This window comes from Saccopteryx leptura, chromosome 7, assembly GCF_036850995.1.
Source record: "Saccopteryx leptura isolate mSacLep1 chromosome 7, mSacLep1_pri_phased_curated, whole genome shotgun sequence".
Taxonomy (NCBI): Eukaryota; Metazoa; Chordata; class Mammalia; order Chiroptera; family Emballonuridae; genus Saccopteryx; species Saccopteryx leptura.
The window spans coordinates 48464905-48491072 of record NC_089509.1 but is presented as its reverse complement, the minus strand read 5'-3'; the positions used below and the strand labels follow the sequence as shown (position 1 = coordinate 48491072).

The 26168-nt window shown below is 33.9% G+C and overlaps 1 protein-coding gene across 1 annotated transcript in view; it reads left to right on the top strand.

Annotated features, from left to right (window-relative positions):
- Window positions 1–19968: 19968 nt before the first annotated feature.
- The window catches only part of KCNH7 (potassium voltage-gated channel subfamily H member 7), a 587186-nt gene continuing 580986 nt past the window's right edge, over window positions 19969–26168 (top strand). Inside the window, exons 1-2 of the mRNA XM_066346115.1 lie at window positions 19969–20307; window positions 21962–22192. Of these exons, the coding sequence (XP_066202212.1) occupies window positions 20232–20307; window positions 21962–22192 (307 nt within the window). The 5' untranslated portion in view covers window positions 19969–20231. The remainder of the gene's footprint in view (window positions 20308–21961; window positions 22193–26168) is intronic.

The window sequence follows — 26168 nt, the reverse complement described above, 5'->3', positions numbered from 1 at the left end:
ACAATATTAATGGCTAATTCAATGGAATCAGAGTTTTATTATTTAGATGAACTCACTTTATAAAATATATTAACAGTATTCAGCAAAATAATTTAATACAGAACACTTAAAATAAAAAAAATTAGTGTGACACAGTTTTATAATTATATCAATATTTTGTCCAAAAAGAGACAGACTATTCAGTCAGGAAAAATTAGAGAAATAGAAGTGGATATTTGTCTGAAAAGACTAAATATGTCCACATTGGGTAAAAGAATCTGAAAAAATTTCAAGATTCAAATTGCTGTGAAACATTACTAAAATGTGCTTGAATCTACAGTATGGCTTAGACATGCAGTGTTGGTTAAAAAAGAAACATTCAAGTTAGTTATCAAATTTAGAAATTTAACAGATTTGAAAGAAGGAGTCTGTTTTAGCAGTTACTAAGGGCATGAGATTCATGTATATTAGTTACAAGACTGTGAAATGAACTAAGGTGAACTCATTTTGTGACCTAAAGCACATCTTCTCTCAATCTTGATCTCCTTAGCTGTAGAACATCTGAGAAAGACAATAATCCTTATTCCCATACCTGCCCATTCCATGGGCAAGAAGTTCAAAGTCAATGCATAGGAGGCTAAAGAGGAGAGAGCACTAAAAACAAACATTAATGTACATGCAATTGTGTCTATAAGCCCTAGATTTTATTGTTATATTAACAATCACTTAAAACTATGATTATCTTTGATTTATAACCAAGCACAACTATTTAATTGCAAATACATATTTCATTTAGCAGTTTCAAAGTAGAATTAATTTTATATTGCTAAAAATATTTTACTATACTTACGCACATCTTTATTCTTCTTTTTAAGTCATTAGATGCCAGATTATAGTAAATTACTTTTAGACACCTTAATAATACCAAGCATATGATGTAATTATATCACCCTAAATGAAACATGTTTGTTTATTTAGAAATAGAATCTTATTGATAATTTCAAATAGGATAAAGATAGTTTTTGCATGTCATGTGGGGTGGGGCTGTTGGTGTGAAATTTTGGCAGTAAGTACTGTTTTAAATGGTTACTGAATTTTATTAGTAGGAATGAACATATTTCATAAAAATGATGGTTGGCTTGTAATTATCATCATTTCTTCCTTCCTCTTTCTTCCTCTTTCTTTTCACTATTCCTTTTTTTTTTTCCTCCACCTCTCTTTTCTTTTATCCTTTATTTACTTTTCCTTTCTCCTTCCTTCTCTCTCCTTGTATTGGTTTCTACCTCTTTATCCATTCCTTCCTTCTCTTTCTTCCTTCCTGTCACTTTTTTATCTTTTATCCTTCCTATCCTTATTTTCTCTATCTTTCCTCATTCTTGTCTGTTCTGACTTAATTTCAACCAGACATCCTGCTTGCTTCTCTTTTTTTCTTTCATTCATCCTGCTTCCTTCCCTCTATTCATCCATACATTTGTCTTTTATGTTTTCCTTTCTTCTTTCTTAAAACAAATGTTTATTGGATATTTATTGTGTGCCAGATGGCATGCTCAATATTAGGAATCCTGGAATAAATAACATATTAACTTCAAGGAACTGCATGTGTGTCTACAAGAAGGAAAGATAAATTTTAAACTTAAAAAAATTGTATAGAGGACTATGGAAAAAGTGCTATGGTTTAGAAAATGAGGCTTGTGCACAATGTTCATTTCTTTCCTCCCTCCCTACATTAAGAGGTACACGTATATACCTAAGGTAGCCAATAAGCCCCACCCATTATGATACACTGTTAGATGTGATCATAATTATTAATAATTGCTCTCTCTCTCTCTCTACAGATCTCAGTTCTTTCTTTCATCATAATGTTATAAGAAAGCTGATTCTGAAAAGAACTTGGATTAGTCAAGCACCGGAGATCACCCACCCTGCATTCTCTTCTCAAATCCTATACATTGCTAAAGAAGCCAGTCTTTATGACTGGGCCTTAGTTCAATTCCTGGAAATTGACCTCTGAGTTCTTGGAATAATCGGCCTGATATAAGTGTTTTGTTTGCCTCAGGCCTTGAACCATGCTTGATCTGTTTGATATCTGGGATGCGGTGGGGCAGGGGGAGACTGAGAAGCTGAGCTCAGTGACATAGCACTGCATGCCCACTTGACTGGTCTTGAATAAATTCTTGGATACTTAGTCTCAAGTGAACTTGCCTAGTTGGTGACACTTCATATGTGGTCACATATTGCTTCTACTAAAATTAAGCCTGTTTCTGTGTCTACGAGGAGGAGGTGGCTGGAAATTTGCTCCTGGTTTTTCTGGACTTCACCCATGTACCTCTTTTCTTTGCTGATTTTAATGTGTATCCTCTTACTGTAATAAACTATGAGTATAAATCTGTGAGTCTTTTTGTTGAATCATGTAACCTAAGGACCCTTAGCACATCAAGAGATACCTGACCCCTTTACTGTACTCTCTACAGACTATACATTGTACTATAGTTGTGTAATATTTTATACTGGGGGGTACTGGGAGAAGTTGTTTAAGATCACTATGTTTTGTTTCTTATGACCACATGTGAATTCACATGCACAATGATCTCAAAATAAAGCTTTTTTTAAACAACTCTTTGAATTGTACCTTATATTTTATTTTATGTCAATTATACCTCAAACAGTTGATTATAAAATTTCTGTATTATGACACAAATAGTCTAAGAACTAGGAGAACATGCCACTAACATCAGTAAGGGCCTAAGACTGAAAGGAATTTTAAATAGCTTTACTGTAAGATCCTGTAAGGTACTTGTCTTTTATTTGGTAGCCAGAAATATTTACAAATTTCCTTGATGTCGTTTTTTGTTAGTAAATCAATTTTAGTTGTTTTTGCACTAAGATAAATGAGTTTCTGAGAGGGCCTTCAATTCCTCTCACAAACAGGATTTTGTAGGGCAATCCCATCATTTTGCCAAAAGCACTAAAACATGCTGCAAAACCAGTTCGATACAAACAGAAATTTATCCTTCAAAATAAAGACAAACTCAATAACTATACTTAATAATTCAAAATATATTTATTGAGTGCTTACTTAATACTAATGTTGTACCAGGAAGTGCAGAAGTTATCAAATTATTATAAAACAAGATCCATACCTTCTTTGCCATTACAGTGGCTCTGCTACTTGCCTCCTAGGTTATCTTGGTTAAGTTTGTTAACCAATTTGAACTTTAGTTTTCTTAACCATAAAATAGTGAAAATAAGAGTATTTCTCTCATAAATTACAAGAACTAGATGAATTTCAAAGTATTACATAACAATGCAAAGAAATTGCTTTGATGGGTGCCTTGGGCTTCAGAAGAGGAGAGTAAAACAATGATTAGAGTAGTCAAGAGATTGTAAAGATGATGGGACTTGAGTAACCTGTGAAGAAATTAGGTGGAGGTAGAGAAAATATAAAACATTAATAACAAAAGAGGATATTTGTCATTGAGCTAGTAGATATATAGGGTTATGGTGGGAGATGAGAAAGGATAGATGAAGGGTACAATTATAGAGCTTTGCATAATAAAGAATTTAGGTTTTTACCCAAGAGTACTAAAAAGCTATTAAATGTTTCTAATATGAACACAATACAGCTGTGATATTTCAAAGGGTATGAATATAATATAAATCAGTAATATGATTTACAGTTATAATAGACTGAAAACAATTTAAGAGGGTATTTTGATGATTCAGAAAAATCTGAAATTTTAGTTTGGACCCAAAAAGTAGAATGAAGGAAATTAAACTAAATATACCATTTCATATAATACTTAGTACATTATTGACTAGTATAAGTAAGATCTGTGTGATTTTTTTGTTTAATAAAGAAAACACATGTTGATTTAATAATTAATTAATAATCTATAAATATATACTATATATTTTATTATTTTTTCTCAAGAAAATTCAAGTATTTTCTTTTCAACAGATGAATTCTCACTACTAGTGAAATATATCAAATTGACACTGGATTTTTTCCTAAATTTGTTACACAATGATCTTCAGATTTTATTCACTCAACCAATAATTGAATCTATATACTACATACCAGATTAGGTATGGAAAACATAATTTTTTAAATTATAAGGTAATATTTGATGAGTTGTAACGTTTGAATGTCTTTTGTTTTAATTTTCATTTCTACAACTGGAAAAGATATAACCACCACAATTCTAAAATAAAACATTTCCATCTCGAGAAGCTCCCTGGGTCCTCACTACAGTCAATCTCTTTATCTACCCTTTGACAACAACTCATCTATTTTTTATTAGTATAGTTTTGCTTTTTAAAAATAATTTTTTTAAAAAAAGGCATTTGATTTAAATGGAATCATACAGTTTGTATTTTCTTTGGTTGGCTTTGTATTTTTCATTTAGCATACATAATACTTTAGGATTCATGCATATTGTTGAGTGTAGCAGTATAAATTGTTCCACTTTACTCCTAAGTACAATAGTTTTCATCTGTATAAATAAACTACAATTCAATTTTCCATTCACTAGCTTTTGGATATTAGAGGATTTTATGACCAAAGATGCTATGAATATTTACATACAAGATTTTGGACTTTTGTTGGGTCATCTAATAAAATATATGCTTTATTTTATACAGAGGTCTTGGTAAGAAACTATAAGTTTGTAAAAAAAATTTTTCAATAGAGGTTGTATGATGTTTTAGTGTTATCAGCAATGTATGAAAATTTCATCCTTATCAACACTTAGTATTATTGTATAACATTTCTTTTTAAATTTTAGCCATTCTTTTGGGGATGAAGTGATGATAATACTTTGGGCTTTGATCATTATTCAGCTAATGATTAATAGCGTTGACCATGTTCTCAAGTGCTTAATTACCATTGAATTTATATATCCCCATTTATTGAAATTCAATTAATCATATATGTTTGGGTCTATTTCTGATCTTTCCTTCAGTTCCATTGATTTATTTGCCTATTTTTTTAATTTTTCAAAATAAATTTATTTATTTATTTATTTTTAAGAAAGAGAAGTTTGAGATAGAGATATAGACACTCGCATATGCCCCCCTGGACCAGGATCCACCTGGCGAGCCTCATCTGGGGCTGATGCTTGAATCAACCAAACTATCTTCAGCACCCCAGAAAATGCTCAAATCAATCAAGCCACTGGCTGTGAGAGATAGAGAAGGGGAAGGGGAAAGGAAAGAGAAGCAGATGGTTGCTTCTCATTTTTTCCCTAATCAGGGATGGAATCCCGGACATCCTCATGCTGGGCCAAGGCTCTATCCACTGAGCTTTGAACTGGCCAGGGCCAATTGCCTATTCTTACACAATACCACATGTCTGTATTAATGTAGTATTATATTGGATATTAAAATGAGATAATGTAAATTCTCCCATTTAATTCTTTTGGAGTTTTTTAGCTTCTTAAAGTAATCAAAGTTTTCATATAAATTTTAGAATTGGCTTGTTAATTTGTATAAAATTTTGTTAGGATGTTCATTGTGATTTGTATTGAATCTATAGATCAATTTAAGAATTGGCATTCTGCCCTGACTGGATGGCTCAGTGGATGAAGCATTGACCCAGCACACCAGACGTTACAGGTTCAATCTGGTCAGGGCACGTACCAGAAGCAATCAATGAGTGCACAAATGAATGAACAACTAGGTGAACTAATTTGATCCTTCTCTCTCCCTCCCCACCCTCTCTCTCCCCTCCTCTCTCTCTCAAATCAATGGGGAAAAAAATATTTAAAAAAATAAAAAAAGAATTGGCATTTAAATAAAATTAATTCTTTTGTTCTATAAACATTGTATATATTTTAATTTATTTCTCTTTAATTTATTTCAGGAATGTTATTGCTAATAATTTATGGTGTATAACTTTTATTCATGATTTTTAACTGTATCTTTATATATAAATATATTCTATGATCTTTAGTCTATTTTAAATTGTTTTTTATTTTAATTTTAATTACCAAATATTCCTTGTTAGCATTTAAAATGCATCTGATTTTTAAATTTATGCTTGTAAATTATAAGCTTTCCAAAAAAGTTATTAGTTCTAAAGTTTATTTGTGATTACTTAGGATTTCCTGAGAAACTAATCATATAATCTGTGATTATAGGTAGTTTTACTATTTTCTTAACAGTTTCTTTTATTTTCCCGCCTTTTGGCAGTGGCCACGACCTTTTTTTTTTTTTTTTTTTTTTTTTTTTTTTTTTATATAATTTTATTTTTTTAATGGGGTGACATCAATAAATCAGGATACATATATTCAAAGATAACAAGTCCAGGTTATCTTGTCGTTCAATTATGTTGTATACCCACCACCCAAAGTCAGATTGTCCTCTGTCACCTTCTATCTTGTTTTCTTTGTGCCCCTCCCCACCCCCTATCCCTCTCCCATTCCCCCCTCCCCCCCGTAACCACCACACTCTTATAAATGTCTCTTAGTTTCACTATTATGTCCCACCTACGTATGGAATAATACAGTTCCTGTTTTTTTCTGATTTACTTATTTCGCTTAGTATCATGTTATCAAGATCCCACCATTTTGCTGTAAATGTTCCGATGTCATCATTTCTTATGGCTGAGTAGTATTCCATAGTGTATATGTGCCACATCTTCTTTATCCAGTCATCTATTGATGGGCTTTTTGGTTGTTTCCATGTCCTGGCCACTGTGAACAATGCTGCAATAAACATGGGGCTGCATGTGTCTTTACGTATCAATGTTTCTGAGTTTTTGGGATATATACCCAGTAGAGGGATTGCTGGGTCATAAGGTAGTTCTATTTTCAGTTTTTTGAGGAACCACCATACTTTCTTCCATAATGGTTGTACTACTTTACATTCCCACCAACAGTGTATGAGGGTTCCTTTTTCTCCACAGCCTCTCCAACATTTGCTGTTACCTGACTTGCTAATAACAGCTAATCGAACAGGTGTGAGGTGGTATCTCATTGCCGTTTTGATTTGCATTTCTCTAATAGCTAAAGAAGATGAGCATCTTTTCATATATCTGTTGGCCATTTGTATTTCTTCCTGGGAGAAGTGTCTATTCATATCCTCTTCCCATTTTTTTATTGGATTGTTTGTTTGTTTGTTGTTGAGTTTTATGAGTTCTTTGTATATTTTGGATATTAGTCCCTTATCTGAGCTGTCGTTTGAAAAAATCATTTCCCATTTAGTTGGCTTTCTGTTTATTTTGTTATCAGTTTCTCTTGCTGAGCAAAAACTTCTTAGTCTGATGTAGTCCCATTCATTAATTTTTGCCTTCACTTCTCTTGCCATTGGAGTCAAATTCATAAAATGCTCTTTAAAACCCAGGTCCCTGAGTTGAGTACCTATGTCTTCTTCTATGTACTTAATTGTTTCAGGTCTTATGTTTAGATCTTTGATCCATTTTGAGTTAATTTTTGTACAGGGGGAGAGACTGTAGTCCAGTTTCATTCTTTTGCATGTGGCTTTCCAGTTTTCCCAGCACCATTTATTGAAGAGGCTTTCTTTTCTCCATTGTGTGTTGTTGGCCCCTTTATCAAAAATTATTTGACTATATATATGTGGTTTTATTTCTGGACTTTCTATTCTGTTCCATTGGTCTGAGTGTCTATTTTTCTGCCAATACCATGCTGTTTTGATTGTCGTGGCCCTATAATAGAGTTTGAAGTCAGGTATTGAAATGCCCCCAGCTTCATTCTTTTTCTTTAGGATTGCTTTGGCTATTCGGGGTTTTTTATAGTTCCATATAAATCTGATGATTTTTTGCTCTATTTCTTTAAAAAATGTCATTGGAAGTTTGATGGGAATTGCATTAAATTTGTATATTGCTTTGGGTAATATAGCCATCTTGATTATATTTATTCTTCCTAGCCAAGAACAAGGTATATTCTTCCATCTAATTATATCTTTTTCGATTCCCCTTAACAATGGTTTATAGTTTTCATTATATAAGTCCTTTACATTCTTTGTTATGTTTATTCCTAAGTATTTTATTTTTTTTGTTGCAATCGTGAAGGGGATTATTCTTTTGAGTTCCTTCTCAGTTGTTTCATTGTTGGCATATAGAAAGGCTATTGACTTCTGTATGTTAATTTTGTATCCTGCGACCTTACTGTATTGGCTTATTGTTTCTAGTAGTCTTTTTGTGGATTCTTTGGGGTTTTCGATGTATAGTATCATATCATCTGCAAAAAGTGATACCTTTACTTCTTCTTTTCCGATATGGATGCCTTTTATTTCTTTGTCTTGTCTGATTGCTCTGGCTAGAACCTCTAGTACCACATTAAATAAGAGTGGAGAGAGTGGACAACCCTGTCTTGTTCCTGATTTAAGGGGGAAAGCCTTCAGTTTAGTGCCATTTAATATGATGTTAGCTGATGGTTTATCATATATGGCCTTTATCATGTTGAGATATTTTCCTTCTATACCCATTTTGTTGAGAGTCTTAAACATAAAATTGTGTTGTATTTTATCGAAAGCCTTTTCTGCGTCTATTGATAAGATCATGTGGTTTTTGTTCTTTGTTTTGTTGATATGGTGTATTACATTAACCGTTTTACGTATGTTGAACCATCCTTGAGATTCTGGGATGAATCCCACTTGATCATGATGTATTATTTTTTTAATATGTTGTTGTATTCGATTTGCTAGTATTTTGTTTAGTATTTTAGCATCTGTATTCATTAGAGATATTGGTCTGTAGTTTTCTTTTTTTGTGCCATCCTTGCCTGGTTTTGGTATGAGGGTTATGTTGGCTTCGTAAAATGTGTTTGGAAGTATTGCTTCTTCTTCAATTTTTTGGAAGACTTTGAGTAGAATAGGAATCAAGTCTTCTTTGAATGTTTGATAAAATTCACTGGTATAGCCGTCAGGGCCTGGACTTTTATTTTTGGGGAGGTTTTTAATGGTTTTTTCTATTTCTTCTCTACTGATAGGTCTGTTTAGGCTTTCTGCTTCTTCTTGACTCAGTCTAGGAAGGTTGTATTTTTCTAGGAATTTATCCATTTCTTCTAGGTTGTTGAATTTAGTAGCATAAAGTTTTTCGTAGTATTCTACAATAATTCTTTGTATATCTATGGTGTCCGTGGTGATTTCTCCTCTTTCATTTTGGATTTTGTTTATATGAGTTCTTTCTCTTTTTTCCTTGGTAAGTCTTGCCAAGGGTTTGTCAATTTTGTTGATCTTTTCAAAGAACCAGCTCCTTGTTCTATTAATTTTTTCTATAGTTTTTCTGTTCTCTAATTCATTTATTTCTGCTCTGATTTTTATTATCTCCTTTCTTCGGCTGGTTTTGGGTTGTCTTTGTTCTTCTTTTTCTAGTTCCTTAAGGTGGGAAGTTAAGTGGTTCACTTGGGCTCTCTCTTGTTTGTTCATATATGCCTGAAGTGATATGAACTTCCCTCTTATCACTGCTTTTGCTGCATCCCATAGATTCTGATATGTCGTATTGTCATTTTCATTAGTCTGTATATATCTTTTGATCTCTGCACTTATTTCTTCTTTGACCCATTCATTTTTTAAAAGTATGTTGTTTAGTTTCCACATTTTTGGGGGATTTTTTTCCTCTTTTTTGCAGTTGAATTCTAGTTTCAAGGCTTTATGATCAGAAAATATGCTTGGTACAACTTCAATTTTTCTGAATTTGCTGATGTTGTTTTTGTGGCCCAACATATGGTCAATTCTTGAGAATGATCCATGTACACTGGAGAAAAATGTATACTCAGTCACTTTGGGATGAAATGTCCTGTAGATGTCTATCATATCCAGGTGCTCTAGTGTTTTGTTTAAGGCCACTATGTCTTTGTTGATTCTCTGTTTGGATGACCGATCTAGAGCCGTCAGCGGTGTATTGAGGTCTCCAAGTATGATTGTATTTTTGTCAGTTTTTGTTTTAAGATCAATAAGTAGCTGTCTTATATATTTTGGTGCTCCTTGGTTTGGTGCATACATATTAAGAATTGTTATGTCTTCTTGATTCAGTGTCCCCTTAGCCATTATGAAATGGCCATTTTTGTCTCTGAGTACTTTTCCTGTCTTGTAGTCAGCATTATCCGATATGAGTATTGCTACACCTGCTTTTTTTTGGATGTTATTTGCTTGGAGTATTGTTTTCCAGCCTTTCACTTTGAATTTGTTTTTATCCTTGTTACTTAGATGAGTTTCCTGTAGGCAGCATACAGTTGGATTTTCTTTTTTAATCCATTCTGCTACTCTGTGCCTTTTTATTGGTGAGTTTAATCCGTTTACATTTAGTGTAATTATTGATACTTGTGAGTTCCCTATTGCCATTTTATATCTTGCTTTCTGTTAGTTTTGTGTCTTGTTTGATCCTTCTCTTTTGTTTTTCTATCTTTTGTTTTTATTTGGTTGTATTCCATACATCTTTCCTCTGTTGCTATCTTTTTTATCTCATGTGCTTCTGTGGTGGTTTTTTCAATGGTGGTTACCTTTGAGTAATGAAAAGGGTCCCTACCCTGTTCATTGTAGCGAACTATTTTGTGAGTACTTTTGCACTCCATCGTCCTTTGCTACTGTTAATCTCCATCTTCTCCCCCTCTTTCTTTTTGTTGTTGTCACAGTTTAAATTTGGTTTTATTGTGTTCTTCTTGGAGCTTTTACTTGTGGCTCTGTTTTTTTTTTTGTTCTTTGTATCTGATTGGAGAACCCCCTTTAGTAATTCCTGGAGTGGGGGTTTTCTGATGATAAATTCCCTCATCTTTTCTGTATCTGTGAATGTTTTTATTTCTCCTTCATATTTGAAGGATAGCTTTGATGGGTATAGTATTCGGGCCACGACCTTTTGAAATGGTGAATGAAAATTGCAAGTGAACATCTTTTCTTGTTCCTGATTTTGGGGTGGGTGTATGTGTGTGTATGATAAATTAGCTTGTCACTACTGACTATGATATTTAGAGAAGTTTTTATTAAAGCTTTTTATCATGTTAAGGAAATTCCTTGGTATTCTTAATTTAGTGTAAGTTTTTTAAACATTAAATTGTTATTTGACATTTTCAATTTTTTTCTACATCTGTTAAATCACTTTTATTTCTTTTAAATGAATATGGTGAATTACATTGATTTTAAGTATCAAATTTTTGAGGAAAATTGCACTCAGTTTTCAAAAAATTGTGTCAGGGAAGGTTTGCATTTATGTTCATAAAAGATAGTGTTCTGATATTTTTAGTAATTTTTTTATTAAAACACAAAATCTGATTTTTCTTCTCATGATTTAAGAAATTTCCCTCCTTTTCTTTCTCTATAAATTTCTTTAGAATTGGTATTATTCTTCCAATAAGTGTTTGGTAGGATTCACCAATGAAGCCATTTGAAACTGTAATTTTCTTTTTAGAAAAGTTTTAAATATCAATTTAATTTTTCTTTAATAATTATTGAGCTGGTCATTTTATATAATTTTTGAATGTTTTTCTTAAGTATTGCAAGGATGTATGTATTTCATCTAATGTTGCAAATTTGTAGACATAATGTTTTTCATAATTTAAAAAAGTATTTTTAAATGTCTATAATATCTACAGCATTGATCGCTCTTTTATTCCAGATATTGGTAGTTTGTGTTTTCTTTCTTTTTGTCCTGATTCATCTAGCTAAAAGTTTGCTGATTTTATTGATTTTTCAGTGATCCACTTCTAATTTTCATTAATATTTCTCTATAGTTTTATATTTTATTATTTATGCTTTTATATTTACTGTTTTCCTCCTTATGCACAATGTTTATGTCTTCTATTTTGATGTTTTCCCCCTTAGTTTCCTAAGTGAGATGCTTAAAATTGATTTGATAATTTTCTTTAAAATTACTGAACACTTAATTTTATAAATTTCCATTTTTCTTCTGTCTCACCTGCATTTCACAAGTTATGATATGTCATTTTTCTTTTCTTTTTAATTTTTGAAAGCATATGTTTGTTTTGGTTTTTTTTTGCATTTTTCTGAAGCTGGAAACAGGGAGAGACAGTCAGACAGACTCCCGCATGCGCCTGACCGGGATCCACCCGGCACGCCCACCATGGGGGCGACGCTCTGCCCCTCCAGGGCGTAGCTCTGCCGCGAACAGAGCCACTCTAGCGCCTGGGGCAGAGGCCAAGGAGCCATCCTCAGCGCCCGGGCCATCTTTGTTCCAATGGAGCCTTGGCTGCGGGAGGGGAAGAGAGAGACAGAGAGGAAGGTGCAGCAGAGGGGTGGAGAAGCAAATGGGCACTTCTCCTGTGTGCCTTGGCCGGGAATCGAACCCTGGTCCTCCGCACGCTAGGCCAACGCTCTACCACTGAGCCAACCGGCCAGGGCTTTCTTTTCTTAATCAGTTTAAATTATATTTTATTTTAACTTGTGATTTCTTCGTCACTGTTTCAGTCAGGGTACTACAACAAAAACAGATAGATGATGATGATAGATAGATAGATAGATAGATAGATGATAGATAGATAATTAGATAGATAATAGATAGATGATGTTGAAAGATAGATAGATAGATAGATAGATAGATAGATAGATAGATAGATAGATAGATAAACAGACAGGAAAAAGAATTGGCTTGTGTAATTGTGATGGCTGTCTAGGCTATTCCTACATAATTCCTATAGCTCTAGGGCAGGCCATCAGGAAGGGCAAGCTGGCACTCTTGAGAATGAACTCACATTGCAGTCCATAAATAGATTTCTTTTTCTTTAAGGAAGTCTCAGTTTTGCTTTTAGAGCCTTTGAATTGATTGAGTCTGGCCTACTCTTGTTATATAGGATAACTTTTCTTATTTAAAGCAAACTAATTATATATCAATACTTTAGTACACCTATATAATGTATAGGGCAACAACTCAATTAATGTTTTGTTGAATAACTGCAAACTGTAGTGTATCCAAGTTGACACATAAAATAATCATCACATCATTGATCCAACAATAATAAAGCAGTAAATGTTTAAATTTATAAATATTAATACATAAATTTTTGTATCTTTCTTTTTGTGCTCTAATTTATTTAGTCAGGAAACATACTCTATAATTTAAATATTTTTACTTTTATAGTGCTTATCTTGGCGATTGTTCCCTGCATGCTTGTAACAAAGTGATTTTTGTTAAATTCTCTGGTGGAGTGTTCAATACGCATCACGTCAAATAGCTTATATTAGTTGGTAAGGTCGTTCAAGTCTTTTATATCTTTACCGAAGTTTTGTCTCTCTTTTGTTGAAAGAGGCTTATGAAAATTTAAAACTATAATAATAGACTTATCTCTCCTTTTTCTTCCATTAATTATTTTGTTTAAAATTTTATCATAGTTTTCATGAGATATAATTCACATTCCATAAGATTAATCTTTTTAAAATGTACAATTTAATGTTTTATTAGTGTATTCAAAAAATAAACTTTATACCTATTAGAGTGTACTCCCCATCCCTTGCTCCACTAGCCCCTATAACCTCCAATCCATTTCATAACACTAGATATTTGCCTCTTCCTGACATGTCAAATAAATGGAATCATACAACATGTAGCTTCATGTGCCTGGCTTCTGGCTCTTACCATAATGCTTTCAATGCCAATTATGTTGTAGCATATATCAGTATTTCACTCTTTTTATGTCCTAATAGTACACATTGCATGAATATATCACTTCTACTCGTTATTGGTTCTATATATAAAATTTATTATGAGTGCATACATACTTAAGATACTACATTCTCTTGACGAATTAACATCTCTATCCTTATAAAATGTTCTTCACTCTCCCTAGTAATAGTTCTTATTTTGAAATTCACTTTGATATTAATATAGTAACTTTCAGTTTTTTAATATAATATATATTAAAACATTATATAAAATAATAATAAATATTATAAATATATAATGCTAAATACAATATAATATAACCTTTACATTTTTGGACATAGGTAGTATACTTATAATAATTGTGCAATGTTCTTATTGGCCAATTCACTCATTTGTATCCTTTCTGGTTCTACCAACTGATTTTTCTTTCACTTTTGTTTTGCATGCTTGTAGTGTTTGGTTGGTTGTTGGACATTAATTTTGTGTCTCATGTGTTGAATTTTATCGTATTCTTTTACATATAATAGTTTTCTTCTGGGAAATAATTAGTATATCAGTATAATCTTTTTGAGATTTGTTTCTGAGCTTTGTAGATCACTCCTGCTTAAGTTCTCATTTTACCCATTTATTGCATCATTTATCATTTTATTTTATTTGTTGCATTTATTAATGCAATAACTTTCTGAAGGGTATAAACAGTTTTCTATGCATCAGACGGTTTTCACCTTAGATGGAGGCATAGTATCAATTCCTTATCCTTTATAATCTTTGGTAATTGTTCTGCTATTTTTTCTTTAGTAATTTTTTTATAGTAACGGGTAGTTTCTTCACACATCTGTGCAAAACAAAGACTTGAGTTAACCCTTTTGAAGCTATCTGAACCTCACTTTTGTGCAATTTTCTCCTCTCCATGATTCTGCTACATAAATTCAACCTGCCTTGCTTTCTCTAAACTCCAACTATCATGTCTACAATTCAGTCCGCTGAGCTCTGTTTCATTACCTACTATATGCATTTTGGTCTGATAACTCTGTTTAGCAGTTCTACCTGGGCAATCATAAAGCTCAATTTATTTTTGCTTTTCCTTCAGAAAGTAAGCTCCTATACTTTTTCTGTTCAATATGTTAAAACTTTGTTTTTAAAAATATTTTGTTCAATCATGTAGTTGTTAAAAGTGAAACATTAAATTTTTATCCCATTACTCCGTCACGAACAGATATGGAAGCCCAACGGATAGCTTCTAAATTTTTGTTTAGGAAAAAGCTGGTTCCTAGTGCATAGGTTTGCTTAAATGTTATAGAATTCCTATAGCAAAATAAATCTGTCCGAAGATATAGACACAATTTTTTAAATAACTAAAGTGAATTTCTTCTGGAAAATAAGCAATGCAATGCAGTACAATTCTAGGAAAACTATATAAATTTTCATATTGTAAAGACCAATCAAGTTTGAGTTAATGACTTTAGCAAGTAATTCATCTGGTAATAATAAGAGTGCATTTGTTAACTAAGAAACAGTTTTAAGGTCTACTGATATAAAAGAAAATTCATCAGCTATATTAGCCTTTTAAAAAGCTATGAGTGTAACAGCTGGTTCATTTGGGGATCTCTGTGCTAAATTACTTAGAAATTGAGTATATGAAACCATCTTCTAAAACAACCTTACCAAAGCACTTTATCAAATCTTCACCTAGAATATCCATGTATTCTTAATATAGATTTTATAAATTATAAGCAATCAATTTGTTGCTAATTATTTTGTATTTTAATTATTGATGAACATATTAACAATGCACATATAAACAGATTATTTTCTGCAGGAACAGGTGGCATGTCACAAGGAAGTAAATATAAACATCTTATTCTTCACAGATGAGACCTCAATCTTAAAGTAAGATTCACATGTAATCAACAAGATAAGCCAAATATTAATTACTTGAGTAAAAACTATAATGTGCAATGTGTTATCACAAAAGTATCTCAAGTGAAAGGAATAATAGACATTTAGATTAGAATTAACATGTAAAGTATGTTATCAGAAAAGCATCTAAATTTTCTGAAGAAATATTCAATTTTATAACAAGGCATGTTTATGTTAATACATTAGAAACAATCACTTATATTAGTCCAAATCACCCAAAATAATGAGCACAAGTATGATTCACCTACTCTATTCTATATAATACTTCTTATGACCCAAACACACAAGCCACTAGCACTTTAATTTAAATTAGTTAAATTCTCTATGTTTATGCTAATATTATTAATTTATTAAATATCAAAATATAGATTCCTTAGATTATAAGACAGCAATTAGTTAAATGTTCATGACCTACAAGAGTTTGTGCTAAGCACTTTATTTACATTCATTTTCCTAGTTATTCTTTACACAAAACTGAAAGTTGGAGATTGTGTTACTAATTTTAGAAAGGAAGCTATGAACAAGAAAGCTTAACTCTTTTCATAGTTTCTGCTATAGTGTCAATTTCAGGTTAGAACCCTCCTTTTCCTGCTTGAACAGAAATATTGTTGTTTTAATAGCTGATCTCAAAGTTTCTGTTTCTTTTAATATTTTAGAGCTACATATGACAGTAATAGCCAAAATCTGCCTAACTTATAACTGTGAAGTCAGATGCTTCTTAGGTTAAATGTGAACAAGTTACTAAGATAATATCCAGATCACCTTAGAAAAATATATTAAAATAAATTTTTTTAATGCTGCCTTGTAGTCATCAGATTATTCAATTAATTTTGCAAAATTGAGAAAACTTCACATTCATTTCATTGACTTATATTCTACATAATTTCAAAAATGTAAAATAAATTTCATTGTTTAATCTCAAAAAGTTTTCATTCTTTCAACATAAAAATGCCACTTAAATAGTTCATCACAGTTGCTACTACTACCTTAAGAATTCAAGCATTAGATATGATATTTAAATAATTTTAAGCATAGGGTTCTTGAGTAGGCCTCCATTAATTCTGTGAACTTATAGACAAAATCTTATATGTATGAAATTTATGGAGTAATTCCTATATGGTAAGCATTATTAAAAAGTTTTTAACATACTGTAAATACTAAATTACTTAATTTTAAAATAACAGGGACAATTAAGTAATTTTAAGAATAAATCTGAATCTCTTCTGTATCTATGCTTATAAGTAGATTGTGTTGAGTATTAAACTGTACACTTGATAGATTTAAACAGTCAAACTTAGTGCTTTGTTCAATATTTAGAATTCTAAAAATAAAGATCCCAGAATAACAAAAACTTATGAAATCTGGCCTCAAATGCAAAATCTAAAGTTCACTTTTGTAGAGAGAGGGGTAATCTCTCAGCCACAAGCAACCATGATTAGCATCTCTGGTTTTATTCTATTATTGCTGAATTTAGATTGATATACTTGTTTTCCACTGTACCAATGTATAATGCATGAACACCATTACTGATGCAATTTAGAAACAGGACACCTTTAATCTTCTGCTTCGATCAATCAATTACAATACATAGGTTATAGACTGTCTTATGATTTTACACTAAATCTTTAATAAAACTAATCTTAGAGCTAAACAAAGTTGGGGAATATGTGAAGCCCACAGAGATTGAACATATAAACACATAAAATGGAACTTTAATCATCATGCATTTAATTTCCCAGGACAAACAGAGACTACTGTAAAGGTTGTAGAAAAAGAAGGAATACATCAAGGAGTGAGATGCCACTTTTACTTTTGAAAAAAAAACCCACACAAACCTTTCTACCTTTAAAGTGAAATTCAAGGGTTTCCAGACTCAATAATCTGTGAAAGTTAACATCAGACACAAAACTATAGACGTTTGGCACAGTTGTCCTCTGCATGTCAATATCTCTTGTCATATGGCAGACAAATACTGTGTTTCAAACAGCATTTGGAAATGCTTATTTCCCTCTAAAGCAATGTTCATTCACACAGTTTAGATGTGATTTGATAAAAATGATTTTACATATTACTTTGACAAAACTTACTGTTGTGCCATAATGTATTTTTATTGTATATGAAATTATAATTACAACCTACACAATATGTGGTTTGTTCAGTTTTCTCTGGAGTCCTTGATGCATTTTGGGAGCAATGCATTTGAGCATGGATTTAACTAAGAAGCTAAGTAGAAAAGAAAGGTATTGTAAAAATTGAATGCAAATAGCACTCTGTGTTTTTGTGGGTATCCACTGAAGACAAATAGTGTATGTGACTATAACGGGGCCACTTGCCTGAGTTTGCAGTTCTATTGTTTGTTGCTGGTGTAGGCAGAGAGCAGTTGCTAACTACAGAGTCAGCACCATGGATAGCTTCCTTCACACGTTTTAGCACCTAGGAGAACTGTGTGTGCTGTTTCCTAAACCGGTTGCAGCTAGCGAACAGAATGACAGAATGATCTACCTATACCGAAAAAAGAGTAAATGACATCATACACTGGAGGAGCGTGTCTTTTCAGATCCCGAGAGAGGGAACGGTACAGATTCAGAAAAGCTCAAGCTACTTTAAGAAGAGCCTGAGGGTTGTCATATATTGCCTCTTTTTAAGTAAAGCTGATTAACTGGAAAATTCATCATTCCCAAGCAATGTCTCACCTTTCTAATTCATTTTCATTACTCTGATATAAAAGAATAAATATTGCTTAGGTTCTTGTTTTCGTTTCAATTTCTTTTCTTTGGTTTGCGTGTTTTGGAATGTACAGTACAGTCGTTGTACTGTATTTATTTCCTAGTTATTTATTGCTGTTTCCATGATTCACCTTCCTAATGTCGCCCTCTCTCTCAATCTTCTCCAGTTTCATCCTCATATTGTATCACTTTAAAATTGAGGTTGAAACTAAGAAAATGTGAATCCGACTGATTTAAGGCACAGAAATCTCCTGAACTTTATCATGCAACTATATGTACTTCATAGGGAGCTCCGAACCCTTTACTGCCAGCTGGCAAGGATGTTTGCCCGTGTTCTACTTTTGTTGGTTGTAGTGGTAGCAATTCCCACTAGATAAGTGGAGTGGAGAGGGGCTATTAGGTTAAATGAGGGAATAATATAAAAGAGGCCAAAAGGAGCAAAACAAACAAACAAAAAAACTACAAAAACAACTTAGAAAACACTATTTCCTGGCATGGTTTGCTTGTCTCATTTGAATTGTTAAGCTTCCAGGAGGACTATTTGGGCAGAAGTATATGTACTTATGCAATGAGATTCCCGCGTAGGCGTGTTCCGAGAAGCAAAAAGGAAAGGACTTGATTCTGCCCCTTGAACACTTTCTCATCCTAACTGACATGATTCCCTAGAAATGGTGGAAGAGAGTAGAACGGTGTGCTTAGTGTGTTCAGGAGATGAGAGGTACGCGAGATCACCCAAGGCTTTTAACTCTTAGCCCCACCCACCTTTTGTTCCTTGTCCCTGGCGCCCAGTCTCGCCCATTTCAAACTCTAGCTTTGTTTCGAACCAGTTGCTTGCCCGGTGTTTGACCTTCTCATCTTGCTTGCAGCCTCCAGCACCAGGAGACCCATCTCCTTAGAGGTTCAAACGGTGAAACTGGGCATGCCTAGCTGCGGATACAACAACCTTCAGTCTTTGGGAGGCGCCACACAGCGCCGGGTAGGGACTGGAGTGCCAATTTAGCCCGCAAGTCAGCGCCCACTTACGCCGCTCCAGGGGATCCCAGTGCACCCTGAGGCTCAACCTGCACCATTAAGTAGTTCACCCTCAATCCGCAGCCTCCTGAACGCCACCAGAGTTTAGAAATAGTCCTCACTGAGAGACTGTTCTCCCACCTGTCTTTTCTTTGTAGCTAAGGGTGTTTTTTTAGCTACTGCGGCGTGAGGAGCTCAGGGATGGAGCCCGCGGCTGATGGCCGTGGAGATCACCTTCCCAAAGTAGTTGTTTGTCACTGAGTTTTGGAGATTTCTTGGCGGCTTCCGCTAAAGCACGCTTGAGTAATTCGAGCTGTGGCGGCGCCCAAGCTATTGGGATAAAGGGAACACGCGCGCGCTCATGTGTGTGTCTGTGTGTGTGTGTGTGTGTGTGTGTGTGTGTGTGTGTGTATGTGTGCGTGTGTGCGTGTGTGTGGTATGTGGTGTGTGTGGTATGTGGTGTGTGTGTGTGTGTGTGTGTGTGTGTGTGTGTGTGTGTGTAGGGGAGAGGGCGGGGATAGAAACGTCAAGCCCTCCCCCCCAATCCTTTTCTTTCTCCCCTTCCTGCCACAGCAGCGCTAGTCTTCCCTCCCCCTCGTCTATCCTCACAGCTCTGGGCAACCGCTCAGTTAAGCCCATTTGCAGTGGGAAATTGGCGCTGTTTTGGGAGGGGAAGAGAAACAGATCGATCGGTCCTGTGACTCTTCGCCCCCTATCTCCCCCCCCCCCCGTCCCCTCGCCTCTCCTCCTCCCTCCTTCCCCGCTGCCTCCCCTCACCCCGCCTCCTTCCCTCTCCCCACGCCCGAACCCTCTCACCCTCGGCAGTCGGGAGGTGCGGGGATGGAGTGGACTCCGGCGAGGAAAGCGGGTGTGTAGAAGTGGTGCTAATGGGAAGAGGTTTCTGGTTTCCAGAGAGGATGCTCTGCCACAAAGAGCGGCTCGCGCGCCGGCCTGCGCTCTAGCGAGGAGAGAGCCGGACAACTCCAGGACTCGCGGGGAGCGCTCCTTGGAACGCCGGGGTCAACATGCCTGTCCGCAGGGGGCATGTGGCACCACAAAACACATTTCTGGGGACTATCATACGGAAATTTGAAGGGCAAAGTAAGTTAATTTGTTCTCTCTCCCTCCCTTTCTGCTTTGACAGTGCACTTGGCGTCCGCCGCTTACAAGCGGAGGAGACGGCAACTCCCGGCTCTGGCAAGTTCAGGCGCCGTGAAACCGAGCCAGACGGTTCGAATAGCAGCGAGACTGTTTTCCCTTTGATATTAATTTTGATTTACATGTTAGATTATAGTCTCCATTATAGAAGGCAATTTGATCCTCCGCTGCTTTATTATCTACCCTGCTACTCCATGTCCTACACTTCTACTATCTTAAAGGGAACGTACTAATATAACCTGGGTTTATATTTTGAGGCTTGCATTATTGCAGACTTTTTGAAAGTCAGGAGCAGAGAAAGAATGCTATTGAAATTAGAGAATGTAAATGTTAGCAGCGATGGAATTGGCTGTGCAAACTATATTTCACCTTGGTTAAACTGCAAGGCTGTGGCATGACAGGGATGCTTGCTTACTGCTAGTTTATAAAAGCTAAACTTTGCATTGAATCAATGCAGATCTATCCCATGTAGGAGAATTTGGAAAAGTATTAGTTGATTTGTGCTGGTTTCCAGTGTAAATAGTTCATTATTCAGAAGATTATTCCTGTCACTTTATTACCCCTTTCTGTTTCCATCTAGAAATGTAAAAATCGAAGTACACTAAGTAAATCCCACAAAGACTGAATGCAAAGAAATTCAATATTCTCATATAGACTAACTATAAGGAATGAATGTTACATAAATATGTTCATTTGAAATCCTGTACTTATTCATTGATATTTGACATTTTATTGAAACCCCTTTAACACACATTTATGTTATGCATTTTGGCACTCTCTTTAGTGACATGAATATATATTAACTTATGTATAAAATAAATGTGTATATCCTGTTCATACTCTATCTAGAAAATAGTAAACATAATCTGTGATAAAAAATTAATAAACCTTTTTCATTAAAACACCTACTACTCTGCAAAAATCCAAGGTTTTCCCAAAGTAGAAGTGAAAAAGGTGTCAACATGATATTTAGATGGTATATGTGGATGTGTGTGTAAATATTTTTATCTTCTGAAAAATATATATGATGAAAAGTTGAACATTTGCATTACTGAACTGCTCATTAATGTGAAAGACTTTCATTACTAATGGTTTTGTTTTTTAACATGACGTGTGTTGTATGCCTTACAAGGATAGGGAGAAGTCAAATTCAAAAATAATAACTACTTTGAGAAAGTTGTACTCTAAAGGCCAAGGTGGAAATGAGAAATCTGACAGCTACAGGATGTTTTACTGTTTTGGCTTTGAAAATATTTACCTTACAATTAGATGGTACTCTGAAAATATCAGTGGGGCAGCTGATTATGAGTGTGCATTAGAACCTCAGGGAGTTAGAAGGCTTGCGAACTGAGTTATTTGGTTAATTACATTCTCAAAATTTGAACAGTAGTTTCTTAGTACTTTTTTGTTAAAACTACTTATGACAAAAAATTTTACATTTAAGGTTGGATTTTTTTTCTCTCCCTTTTCAAAGCCTGAACAGCAATTTGGGAAGTGCCTGCATTTCAGTTCTCCTATTATGCAACAAATTGTTCCAGTGTTTATGAGAATCTTGTGGAAGGCTCTTAAAAGATACTTTACTATCTTCTTATTACAGATAAAAAATTTATCATTGCAAATGCCAGAGTGCAGAACTGTGCCATCATCTACTGCAATGATGGTTTCTGTGAGATGACTGGTTTCTCCAGGCCAGATGTCATGCAAAAGCCATGCACCTGTGACTTTCTCCATGGGCCTGAGACCAAGAGACATGATATTGCCCAAATTGCCCAGGCGTTGCTGGGGTCAGAGGAGAGGAAAGTGGAGGTCACCTACTATCACAAAAATGGTGAGGTTTACCTATTTAAAATTTCTTATACTTGATTTTATTAAAATGAAGTTTTGACAACTGATTACTGAAAGTTCATATGCAAAGAAGCCCCAGATGTTTGCTAAGAAGATACATGCTTTGCTTGTAGTATTTTAGGGTTCAAATATATGGATTCTCTGAAAAATTAGTAGACTAGTAAGAACAATTTCTTCTTTGCAAAGGGTACTGTGTATTCTTCAAAAAATGCAGTAACTTAATGTCTCTGAGGACAAAATGCTACAAATCAGTCTTACTCTCTCCCCTTTCTAAGGAATGGTAAAAGGGCCAATAATTTACTGGTTACATTGATGTGCATTTGATGGGAGAGAAATACAGAGTTATATATAATTGCTAAACTTAAAAATACTTAAAAAACAAAGTCTTGTTGAGAACTATGTCTGAAACTAAAACTATTATGTTATAAATGTTTCTTGACTCTTCAGCTGTATTTGATAGTCAACATATCTTTTCTCTTTTTCTCTTTTTAAAACAAGATTAAGGATGATATATGGGAACTTCTAAAATTGGTTTAGTAAACCCATCTATATTCAAATAATAAAGGCTGTTCATATATTCAAGATTTGTTCTAATAAAACAGATAGAGAAAGGGATACAGTGAGTGATTAGTGTTCATTTTTACAGATGCAACAAACTGGATTCTTCAACTTAAGGTCATACCTCAACTTCAAGGGCACTCTTTCTTTCATGCTTGCTGTAGGACCATAAATATATTAGACCTAGAAAAAGTCTCAAAAAATACAGATTTAGTGGACATGCATTCATTAAATATACAATACGTATGTATATAAACTCACATGTAATAAATATTCTAATATACCCATTTTAAGTGTACATTTCCAAATATGCACACTTACTTCTATTTGACAATTGAGGGATAAAGGTATATAGATTAAAAAATGCATGTTGATGCATGTTATAGTTAGTTTTGTTTATATTGAATTATTTTTTATGTATTTATTTTAGTGCTAGATATTAGTGAGGCAGAAGGGTTTATAAGTCAGCTTTTTAGGTAATTCAAGTTTTGAAAATGAATGCATGAGTGATGTGTTATAACCTATATCATATAATTACTTGTCATTCAGTAAAATAAAGAGAACCAATTCCAGCATGGAAAAAGTTGCACTCTTCCTCTTGTTTTCTCATAATTAAATATGTCATAATAGAAAATGTATAATTCTTAATTACTGAATTTTCCTTAACATCAATCTGAATCAGTATGTATAACAAGGTATAAGTGGAAAAACAGGTTTGTATGATTTTAGATTGATTTGGACTGAAAACACTTTTATGATTGCCAACCAACATAGAGATTGTTTTTAAAATTCTCACTTCTACTTTTCAATCAGCAGTAATGGCATACTAGAGATAGATCAATTGCTCTCTTGTCTCAAGAACATTTCTTGGACTGAGGCTTTAACTACCTAAATGCAACTCATCTTGTGTGTGTACGTATGTATCTGATGCCAACAATTTGACTTTTGAAATAATTTGAATGTCTCACATATTTTTTTCTACTTGAATATCATGATGTTGATACAGAGTTTATATCGTGGTTACTACAGGTCATTTTGGTTTACATTTAGTCATTGTGTTTTTTGAAATATGTCAGACCTTTTTCAATTTAGAGAATTTAATCTGGACTGCCCAGATTACTTAGATATTAATTATATTTTTCAGACAGTGTTTTCAATCGAGGTTGTTCTTTATTAAGTGGAATAGTAATGTTTTTAAAAACCTAGTTTAACTTGTGTAATGTGAGTGTGTAAAATAATCTCAAAATACCTAAAAGAGCAATTTATTACAAACTTGAATATAAAAATTGCTACAGTGAAGATGTTGATATATGACTAATGCAAATCTTATTTCAGTGATTTGCTTGGTTATATAAATTGAAACCTTTCTGTTTTGGACAAAGAATATTTATTTGGAAATTTGTTTAGGTATATAAATAATCAACCTTTGGTGATGATTTTGATTCTCTTGATTAATTTTCAGTTGTGGCTCAATCTATAAGGACTTGAGTATCTTTAGAGTTGATGACAAATATTACCTATTTTGCTTTCATTGATATGGGAAACCTGGAGATGGGTCAAACATTTCTTTCTTTTTCCTAAAGAAAAGCATTAATTTGAATGACCTTTTTTAATTGAAAAGACACACAGTCAGACTTATTAGCTCTGAATATAATCAACTTGTGTTTTTGCTACTAGTTCATATGCCTTGAATAGAATCTTCAGAGGTTATTGGTTTTATTCACAGGGCATCTGCAAAATCAGTCAGTTTGTGAAGTTCAAATGCTTTGAAAGTCTTTCCCCTTAGAGACCTGTCAGACACTCTACATTTATAAAAGCAGGATGGGACAAAATCACCAACATTTTCATTAGTTTGTTTCTCAAAGTTCCCTTAAATCCTCATTATTGAAGTCATTTACTTTTGACAAGTTCTTTGTGTCTGAAGTATATACAGACAATGCTTTCTTTACTGATTCTTTATTTAGCATTTCATAGGAATATGAGTAGTGATGTAATACACACAAAGAGCAAATTAACAAAAAGTTAAGATACTCTCTTTCCTCTTTTCTTCATTCATTCCTATTGGAGTATCAAAACTATAAGTGTGACATTATTTCCAAAAACTTGTTTTTCAAAGTGGGCAGAGGCTTTTAGAAAGAGTTTAAACCCTGTGATCTCTGCAATGAGTTTACATTGATGCAATGCATTGATGGTGAGCTGCATGTTCACCATGTGAAGCAACACTTCCTACCATGCTAGTGAATGTGGTTTCACTGTGTACAGTTGGACTTGCTGTTTACCAGAATACCCAAACACAGTAATTTGCGGTAGGAATATTTGACAGCCCTTTCTTTGAGAATTTCATTTTACAGTTTAAGTTATTATTGCATAAATCATTTTTGGCAGCTGTGAAATATTGCTTGAGGTGATAAAGCTATAAATCTTTTGACATAAAGCTCTAATTATACCAAAACTATAATTATGTTGAGGTTTATATAAGGATGGGTAAGTATTTTGGTAGCATAATGTATTCACTTTAAAAACACCTTTTAGGCTGACCTGTCGTGATGCAGTGGATAAAGTGTTGACCTGGAAACACTGAGGTTGCCAGTTCAAAACCCTGTGCTTGCCTGGTCAAGGCACATATGGGAGTTGATGTTTCCTGCTCTTCCTTTTGTCTGTCTCTTTCTCTAAAATGAATAAATAAAAAAATATTAAAAGCACCTTTTAGGAATAGTGTTTCAGAAATAGCAAACGCATTAGTTATTAACTAGCTTATAGTTTATAGAAGATACTAATTGTAAAAAAAAATAGGAAGCAATAAGTCATTTCTTAGTTTATTGCTCATCTAGTTTGGTGTGTGTCATGGTTTAGAGTTAGCTTTTTAGAGCTAGGTAGCTAAACCACTTCAGCTGTGTTTAGCTATGTAATTTTTACCTTAAGTTATCTAGCAACTCTAAACATTTGGAAAAACGAAATGAATTTCTCCAAATGAAATTAAGGTCTTAACTCAGTAGGGAAGCAGAACTTGAAATGCATTATTTCTAAAAGTCTGAACATTCTTATGTGTTTGCCATTATGTTTTTAGACATACTACAATGGCAGTTTTGTTAGCCAATCAGAAATATTCCTATCTTTGTGATGCTTTGAAAGAACTAAAGGAAGAGAAAGGGCAGGGGGAAGTGCTTTTCTGGTCCAGTTGGGGACCAGATCCAAACAGGGCACTAGTTGTGGTGGGACCAGTACAAGCTCCAGAGGCAGGGTTTAGTTCAACTAAAGTAAAAAGAGGTGAATCTACCACCCCTAAGAATTATTTGGAGAGATGTTAAAGAAAGTCTTGTGCTGTTGTGAGGGAAGGTGAACATGCATACTGAGGGTCATCTTTCTCTAAGGTATGGTTTTAGACAGTAGAGGCACAATAG